General features: G+C 48.5%; 1 protein-coding gene across 4 annotated transcripts in view; it reads right to left on the bottom strand.

Annotated features, from left to right (window-relative positions):
• The window catches only part of Pcdh7 (protocadherin 7), a 400,300-nt gene extending 393,027 nt beyond the window's left edge, over nt 1–7,273 (bottom strand). For 3 of the 4 annotated variants that reach the window (XM_028765265.1, XM_028765263.1, XM_028765264.1), the window contains exon 1: nt 3,084–7,273. In XM_028765265.1, coding sequence (XP_028621098.1) covers nt 3,084–6,257 — 3,174 coding nt within the window. In that variant the 5' untranslated portion in view covers nt 6,258–7,273. The remainder of the gene's footprint in view (nt 1–3,083) is intronic. The other variant, XM_028765266.1, reaches the window with a different exon arrangement.
• Nucleotides 7,274–9,676: the final 2,403 nt, after the last annotated feature.

The raw sequence follows: 9,676 nt of genomic DNA, 5'->3' as shown, positions 1-9,676 counted from the left end.
TCTCTCTCTCTCTCTCTCTCTCTCTCTCTCTCTCTCTCTCTCTCTCTCTTTAATAAATCAGATGAACAGTTGTGCCTTTACATCACAAGATTGCAAGTCACCAAGTTTGCCAAGCAGCTAATGAACTAAATGCAGGAGAGACAACCTCAGAAGAGCAGTGGATAAGCTTCACAGTGCTCAAGTAAACATCAGGTATTGAATGGCAATGGCTTTTGTTTGCAATGCGAAAGTTTGAACTATGAAAAGCTTGGTTCTACCCCTCAGTTTTCCAATGTGTGAATTTGAAAAATAATTGTATCCACTATCTAACACACATCTAGAGTTTGTCTAAGTATTGATAGATGCTTGGAGTATCCCTAGAGCCTGTGAAACCAACCCAAAAAGGAAGGAAAAGAGAAAAAGAGCCTAAGTTCTTTTTATAAACTTTCATTTCTGGGGAGATGTTGGCTTACTACAATGTAGCCCCTAATGTCATATAAGAGGAACACAACTCTCATGCAGAAAAGATAGAAAGAAATGTCACTTCCGTTTTATCAATATAAAGGAGTATCATAAGATAGTTCAGACAAATTATAAATAAAATGAAAGCATTCTAGCAAATGATATTTCACATTTTAAATGGATTCCTAAGAAATTTTAACAGTACAAGTCTCAAGTCCAATAAATTGAAAGAATAGAAGTCTCAACTTTTAGATAAATTCATCTGTCAAAGAGGGAAACAGCAAAATCCTGTGTGCTAAAAAACAAAGTTTAATGAAAGCAAACACAGCTTCGTCCTATGAACACTAAATCTTTTGAGCAGAAATAGAAAAGTAGCTATGTATGATCCAAACAAAAATCTAGACAAAGTGAACTGTATTCCTGTCAGATGGTGCAGAATGTAACTTTGAAATGGATCTCATGTCCCCTGAGAACAATATTGAGCAGATGAAGCTATCAATTACTGTCATTAATTACATTAAGGGGAATGTGTTTCATTTGCCTTTATTTTATCGTGGGTCAGCTATTTGCTTGTGGTTAAAACTTTATACATCTTTGGAATACCTAATGGCATGCAAGTTTTCCAAAGTCACCTTTGATGAGCTGAGTGATTCCTTCTACTCACCCCATGGCTTTCTTTTTTTCTTTCTTTCTTTCTTTCTTTTTTTTTGTAAATGTACTTTGCTCAATTGAAAGACAAGCCATGCGTTAGTTAATTTATGAGCCTGTCTCTTTGCTTTTCAAATGTCATGCCAGTTGTCTTGACATTAAGTGTTTTTAAAATTGTAGAATATAGCGCTGCCCCACCAAATGAGTAAAATGCAGCTTTAGTGAAAACGCAATCCTCATGTTTGCATACAATGTTTGTAAATTTGCCATTTTATGTACCCATTTAAAAGCAGAAAATTAAGAAACGTAGAATGGAAATGTCACTGTCATAGGGCAAAATCACTATTAGTGTGGTGATGGGATGTATATAGTCTGTATAAAGCATCTGTGTTTTATGTTGCACTCATGTTATCATTGTCTAAGGAAATTCCAAGACCTCAGGTGTATATAAATATATGAAATATAATGCTGTATGTGAATGATATAAAAAAGGATGTATGTTTCATTAGAGTCTTTCTTATTTACAAAACTGATGAAGACATTAAACACCAGGCCAAAACACATTGCTTTCAATTCCAGGTAAAGCAAAAACACAACAGAAATAAACTCGCCACATTATCAAATAGTGGTTTCAAATAAATAAATAATTCAAGCTTACATGCATCCAAAGATCTATTCTCAAAAGCTGTTTCATACACGGTAGTTCAAACCTATATTTCTTTTTACTGCTTTTAATAGAATGTTTTTAAAAGTTTATAACTTCTGCTTCTTCTTATCCAAAATTAAGACTATAAAATAAAATGCTACATGTAGAAAATATTTTAATATTTAATAATGATGCAAACTATCAAATATTAGTATTTATTCTCCATAACGTATTGAATGAGACTATATAACAACTTTCCCCTTCACCTCAATTCTCCTCAGATGACACATTCTACAAAACATATCTGGCAGAAAAACACCATATTACAACATTTAACAAGTCATAAATATAATTCCTAGGGTCAGTTTTTGTAGTAGAACACATGATGCATTTTTTGGAGTGTTCTGGCCAGCATCTCAGCTCTTTCCAAAAGGATTTATTTGCTGTGTGACAAACTTGGTGGGCATAAAAAGTAAACTTCTGCATAATACATACCACACAAGCAAACTATAAAAATCAATCAGATATACTCAGAATTTCCCCTCAAGCATATATATAGCTGTTTTCCACATTATACCAGCAAACAGCTATGTCAGATAACACACAAAAGTAATGCACATAATTTTTCTTTTTTCTAGTAATTCCCCAAAACATCCACAAATATATTCTACTAAGTACAACTTAATTTTGTTTACAAGATTTGGAATATCGAGTATGAAGAATTCAGGTGCTGATTGCATATCCACATAGGAGCCTAATCATTATAAATAAATGTTGTTATAGATACAAAGTATTAAAAATGCAATTATGCATGACACTTGCTTATCATTAAGTACTTTCAAGCCACTATTTTCATCCAATCAAATGACTATGGCAAGATTTCAAGATTTTTGTCTTGGCTCTGCATTTCTATGAATCAGTGTCTGCTGACTTGTAAAATTCGGCATGACTCATGACATAGTTAAACTTTTCAGTGTCCAATTAGAATGGGTACCAGTTATAACTCTAGAAATTTTTCACTTAGAACTCTCCCAATACTATGTACATATTTACTCTGTAAACATAAAATTTACATGAATTAAGGCTGCCAAGTGCTAGGAGAAACACAAAACACTACCTTTCCCTTAGACACCATGTAAACCTATGTTCTAGTTTACAATGAAACAAGAACACATTTCTATCCTATAAGGCCTCTGGTACATCAATGGCATATAAATGCACATTAATCTCCTAGTTTTCAAACTAGAAGGACCCTTATAAAGGAAAGACCCAGCCTCATAGCAGCTGTTCTGTCTCTGAGTGATCAGCCCTCTCTGGGATATGTAAACACATTTGGAATATATCTTACCTGTTTGCTGTACTTGTTACTGGTTTGACAGCTGTACTCAGAGCAGTGATCTGATCCAATTGAAATGTTGTCTCCTGCTCCCACAAATGTGTTGGCTGGTGGTAGATCTTGTACAGCTTGGTGTTTTTTCCCTGCAGTTGGTGACTGGGGATGAAGCTGGACAGTAGGCAATGGGGAACTGGATTTGTAATGCCTTGCCAGGTCGGGACTGCCAGGCCCACCATTAACAGATCGGTATCGGCCCATGCTTGGGCTGTCTGACAGCTTCTCATTGACACTATCATACCTCTGCCCATTTGGTTTAGAAGCTTCGACAGTGACGATACTGCTGTAGAGTGGCTGTTTAGATTTTTTGTTTTTCTTGTCCTTTTTAGGCTTTTTAGATTTGTCATGCTGCTGGGGTGTAAAAAAGTCTTCATGGTCTTTTTTGCCAGCTTCATAGCCATTTTTATTTTTGGACCTGCAGTATCTTGCCATCATGACAATTAAAATGATTAGAATCACTGTCATAATGCCAGCCACCACCCCAATGACAATACTGAGTCTCTGTTTGCTGATTTCATAGCTTGGGTCACCAGCTATATCCTGGGTGAGTGGGGTATGCAAACTTCGGACTATTTGAGAGTCAATCACAGTTGAATTGGAAACACTTTCATTGACAAATACATGCACCAAAGTCGTAGTGGACTGGGAGGGCTGGCCGCTGTCATTCACTTGCACAACCAGCCTGTGCAAGCCATAATGTTTCTGGGTGAGTTTTCCCACTAAGGAAACCACACCACTGGTGGAATCAATCTCAAACAGCTTGAAAGGATTCCCTCCCACAATGCTGTAGTTCAAGTCTGCATTGATGCCATCATCACTGTCTGTTGCCAACACTGTAGCTACTACTGTCCTGACATTACTTGAAGGTGGCAGCAACGTGTAGGAAATGTTTCTGGGAAGGGTAACTGTGGGAGCGTTGTCATTTTCATCCATCACAAAGAGAGAGACGGTGGCTGTGGCCGACCTGGGAGGATCTCCCCCATCCACAGCCTTCACTCTGAAAGTGTATGTAGTCTGATGTTCCCTGTCAAAAGACATTGTGGAGTAAATGGTCCCTGTGTCATTTTCAATAGAAAAAATGTTACTGTTCTCCTCTATGTACAGGCTCATCTCTGCATTCCGTCCCTTGTCAGCATCCATCACGGTGACCATACCCACAGGGCTGTTGGGTTGCAAGTTTTCCTTCACATAAAAGGTAAAGACATCCTGCATAAACTTAGGGTCATTGTCATTTTTATCAGCCACCTGTACAATCACCGTGGTGCTGCCTTGCAGCACAGGAATGCCTTTGTCTTTGGCATTAACTTTAAACTCATACCTGTCAGTCTGCTCCCGGTCCAGTACTGTATTGACCAGGATGTCCCCAGAATCGGGATCGATGGCAAAAGTCCCCATCACCGAAGAGTCCAGCGAGTAGGCGATCTCTGCATTCTTCCCGCTGTCAGCGTCTGTCGCCAGCACCGTGGCTACCCTCTCACCAGGAATGTTGTTCTCTGGAAAGTAAACCTCAACCACAGACTGGCCAAAGACAGGAGGGTTGTCGTTGGTGTCTCCCACCTTGACCACCAAGGAATTGTTGCTGGAGAGGCTGGGGCTGCCAGAGTCCACAGCTACTATGACCACGTTGAACTCTCGGGTGGTCTCATAGTCCAGTGGGGCCGATGTATGGAGAAAGTACTTTTTCTTGTTCTGATCGCCCTCTGTGTCGCTGGCTGGCTTAAGTTGGAAAGGCACATCTCCCACTACGGTACAGGTGACTACTCCGTTCTCGCCTTGGTCTCGGTCGGACACCTGTACCAGGGCGATGGGGGTGTCCACTAGGACGTCTTCGGCCACGTTGGCCACCCCGTCCTTAAGTGGGATGCGCCCTATCTTGCGGATTTCGATGGAGGGAACGTTATCGTTCTCGTCTTTGATGTTGAGAACCACGGTGGCCTTATCGGTCTTGGGGGGCTGCCCGCGGTCACGGGCCATTACTGTGAATCTCAATTGATTCACTTCCTCGCGGTCGATACGGTGTAAGACACTGAGCCAGCCCGACGTTTCATCCAGGCGCAGTAGCCGTCTCACCGACTCTGTGGCAGCCCCAAATACATATTCGATCTGTCCATTGACCCCTACGTCCAAATCGGTGGCGCGCAACTGTAGGATGGGGGTGCCTGGAGCGCTGTTCTCAGCCAGGTCAGCCTCATACACGCTCTTTTCGAAGCGGGGGCTGTTGTCATTCACGTCGGTGATGAGCACCCGCAAGATGGCCTGCGAGGATCGAGGTGGGTCGCCCCCATCGCGCACTCGGAGGGTCAGCTCATAGGAATCTCTCTGCTCCCGGTCCAGCGCCCCCTTCACTATCAGCTGCGGTTGCTTCTCGCCGTCAGGGGTGTCTGCCACCTGCAGCTCGAACACACTGCTTCGGCCACTGGGACTAGTCCCACCGCCACCCTCAGGCGCGTCCAGCCGCCGCTTAGAGCCTCCGGAGCCGCCGCCGCTCGCGCTGTTCCCGCCGCCCCCTGGGTAGGGGGCGCTGTCCGCCGGCCCCAAGCGCCTTCCCTCGCCGCTGCTGCCGCCACCCCCGGGCTCCTGGAGCAGCTCGTAGCGCTCGATGCCATTGCGACCAAAGTCACGATCAGTGGCCGTGGGCAGCAGATAGAGCGTGCCTACAGGCCGGTTCTCCTCCACCGTGAGCGTGAGCACCGGCGACGGGAAGGTGGGCGTGTTATCGTTGATGTCCAACACGATGACCCGACCCTCAAACAGGTCCACCCAGCTCTGCGAGGGCCCTATCACCGACACCTCGAAGTCCAGGAAACATTCGTTCTCGTCGAAGATCATCTGACATTGGGGCAGCTTCTCTCGGTCGATGCGCCGCTCGCTGGTGCTCAGCTCGCCGGTGAGGTTGTCAATCTTCAGATACTCAGAGCCAGACTCAAGGCTGAAAGTCACCTCGCCGGAGCCGGTCACGATGCCCAGGTCCGAGGCCACATTGCCGATCCGCACGTCGGCGGGGCCCTCCTCAGCCAGCCGGTACCGGAGCAGCTGCTTGGCCGAGGCCAGGCTGAAGCAGAGCGGCAGAAGGAGACAACAGCTCAAGCACCAGCCGCGCGCCCATCCCGTGGTTCGCATCCTCAGCATCTTCTCTTGCTGCTGCTGCTACTGCTCCTTCTAACCACAACCCCCCTCGGCACCCCCCTCCTCCGGGGCTGGCCGCCTGCCCTCCCCTCGGTCCTCCTCTCCGGGAAAGGAAGAAACGAGAGGGAGGGGAGGGAGGGGGCCAGAGTAGCGCGTAGAGTCGGCCGATGGGAGGGGGGCAGTTATAGATGCTTTTTTTTTTCTCCTCCTGTTTCTTCCGAAAGTTATTGTTTCATAATTCATGCAATGGGTGCTAATCGCCCGCTCGCCGACCACCGTTTACTCGCAGTACTCACAGTTCACGGGACACTGCGCGCCACGGGCTCGGTGCCCCCACAAAGTCATCCCCGCAGCGGGAAGATCCTGAGGTCCAGTCCCCAAGCCCTGGGAAGGGGCCGGAACCGCTTCTGCAAGACGGCGGCGGAGCCTAGTAGAGGACTGGAGCAAACCTGCAGCCTTCCCCGCCTGACAGCAGTCCTTACTGCTACTCGAGTTAAGTCCAATTCACGTTCCAGTCCCTTACTCTAGACCCAGGCTCTGTTCAGGCTCGGGAGGTCCAGACAAACGTGAGCCGCTTCCTGCTCCAGGCTCTGGGGCGAGCAACAAGCCAGTCTCAACTCTGACTCCTCTTAAGCAGCCGGGAAGCCACTCAACGTATCTTGAATGAAAAATTCCACGGCAGGTCGCTTCGGGCAAGGTGCAGCGAAGATGCCTCGCGTCACAGCTCGGTCCGCGACCGGGTACTCCTGGCGCGCCAAAGAGCAGCCCGAGCCATCTTCAGAGACGCCCAGAGTCGGTCGCTTCTCACCCCGGAGAGCTCGGGTTTCTCTTTTTTTCTTAACAACTCTGCGCAAGGTCATTAGTCACGAAGCCGCCGCCTGAAACCGCAGCAACCATTCGCCCGCGGGGGCGAGAGCCGAACCGTGCGCACCGCGCGGTGCCCAAGTTTGGATTCTCAGCCGCAGAGTCCGTGCCTTCCCTCACCTGCATTCGGCCCGCGTGTTGGAGCTGTGGGATCTGCAGCGCTGTGCGCGATTCAGGGAGGAGATTGCAGCCTCTCTCTCTACCCGCTCTCTCTCGATCCCTCCCCCTCCCTCCCTCCTTCTCTTTCTCTCCTCCCTCCTCTTCTCTCTCCTCCCTCCTCTCCTTTCCCCTTTCCCCCTCGCTCACTCTCTCTCCTGCACAGTCTCTCAGCTTCTTCCAGTCTCAATGCGGGGAACTGGAGCTGAACTTGATCCCTTTGCAGTTTAAAGGTGAGCAAGCCTGGCTCCGTGCATCCGCGACATTGGCCCGGTGAAAGCTCACGACCGGGCACTCCTAACGGCAATTAACAAAGATGCCCAATTCTGTCCGGATTTCCAAAGAAAAGCCAAAGGCACTGAGGCGGGGGTGGAGGGGGAGGTGGAGTCAAACAGAGCTGCCAAGTAGCTTAAAAAAAATCTAGTTTGCCAAAGGGAGAAAAAGTGCCAGTCGGCTGTTGTCTCGGAAGTGCCCTGGCGCGGCGGGTGAATTCCGCAGTTGTCTCGTCCGCTTTCGCGTCTAGCAGAGTCTGGTGCGCGCGCTCCCGCCGCCTCTCCGGCTGTGGCGGTTCCGAGACACTGACTCGCTACAGGGATGCTCCTACTCTCGTTACCCCCCTAGCTGGAAACCCGCAAGTTTGCATAAAGTGATGGTTGCAGAGGAAAGCCGGCGGGCTCCGGACTCAGACTTGTCCCCGAAGCTACTGCGGCGGCGGTATCCGAAACTACACAGTTACGGAGAACCAGGGAGGAGGGCCCAGGGAAGGGAGGCGGGAGGAAGGACCAGCCAGCCGCGGCGCACACGGAAGCCAGGCTCCGGTTCGTGGGACCGACTGAGGACTGCCCAGTCTCAGCTCCTATAAGCCAAAGTCTAGTCTTCTTAGGCAGTTTGGGTGGGGGTGGGGATAATTATCCCTCCCCCTCCCCCCCCCCCAGGGCTGCTAGATTTCTTCTGACTAAACCCGGTTGCGTGGGTAGGAGCTGAAGTAAGGGTGTTAGTACACCTTCATTCCACGTCTACCCTCAAACAATGCCCCCCACACTCGCCCCGACTCCCACCCGCAACGTGTCTTCGTTTCGCAATTTAGCATCTGGGTTAGTGAATTGCTACTGGTAGGCTGAGGAGGACATCTGAGATCCCGAAAGGCAAGCTTGGGTTCTGCAAAACCACGACAGGCTGCAGTAGTAAAGAGAGATCATCAAACTCCAGAGAGAGCCAGAGAGGATCCTTTTTTGGAATACAGACTTTGGAGGTCTGGGTTGGGGACGGGAGAATGCCTGGCTTTGTTTAAATTCTTGGAATTCCTGTCATCCAGCTCTCGCTGGGGATAGACCGGGTGTGCACGCGCCTGGGGAATAAGACACATGCTAGAAGCCTGGATGTTATTTTCTGAGCGGAGCCTGCAGCTTTTAGTAACTGGCAAAGTGTAGCGTCACCTATCTGGATAGAAGGGAAATAAACTTTAATGGCAACTTTGTGTTCCGAGTATGCTTAACGTCTTTTCTCTCCTTTTTGACTTTGTGCCTCGTGATCCTCCCTGCCGTTCCCTGCCGTGAGGCTTCCCCAGTTCTCAGTCATGACCACCGCAGTCTACCAAGTCAGATCCCAGGGCTGCCGGTGTTTTTTTCGAACCGAAACCCACTTCTCATTTATTTCACAATGTCGAAGGAAAGACCCTCTACCGAAAGGTTAAGAAAGACGAAGGAAGTAGGTGCTATTTGGATAGAGTCCTTACTATCTCGAAAAATGTTGCTGGGAATTTAAGGGCCCCTTTAAAGACAAATTTACACACACACACACACACACACCCGATCCAGTGCTCACAGAATCAATTTTACTCGCTGTGAGACGAGAGTGAGGAGGTAGAATGATTTAAATAAGTCAAATATCAATACAGTCTAGGAGCGAAGGAAGCGCGCGGTTGTTTGGAAGAGCGCAGCGAAAAGGAGTGTGTTGGGGGGCGGGGGAGCAGCAGTGGTTTCCAAGCTCTCCCGGGAGGGGCGGGGGTGGAAGCGCAGAGGACCGAGCCGGGAGTTGTAAGTGCCAGGAGCTGGCGAATATTTCCCTGTCCCATAAAGCAGCATCTTTCCGGGAGGGGTGGCTCCTCCTCCTCCTCGGAGAGAACGGCCTTCCCCGTAACTCTCCGGCCGCCGCCACCAGAGCTCTTAGCTCTGTATCTGCAGCATCAGCGAGAAAAGCCTGGTGCGCAGGCTCAGTGCGCACCGCCGCAGTCTGAAGGAGGGGGCTGGCGCCGCAGCGCCTTAGCGGCCGACGAAGTGGCAGTAACGCGATGTCCCCTTTACATTTGGAAGAATAGAGGTTTATCTGAATGCCTGCTTTCTCCTGATCCAGACTGGAAAGGGAAGGGGGATGTCACCTCCACTGCGAGGCTTTGCGCCGTG

The sequence above is a fragment of the Grammomys surdaster genome, unplaced genomic scaffold (genome assembly GCF_004785775.1).
Source record: "Grammomys surdaster isolate TR1022 unplaced genomic scaffold, NIH_TR_1.0 150, whole genome shotgun sequence".
Taxonomy (NCBI): domain Eukaryota; kingdom Metazoa; phylum Chordata; class Mammalia; order Rodentia; family Muridae; genus Grammomys; species Grammomys surdaster.
This window is presented reverse-complemented; position numbering and strand designations above follow the sequence as displayed.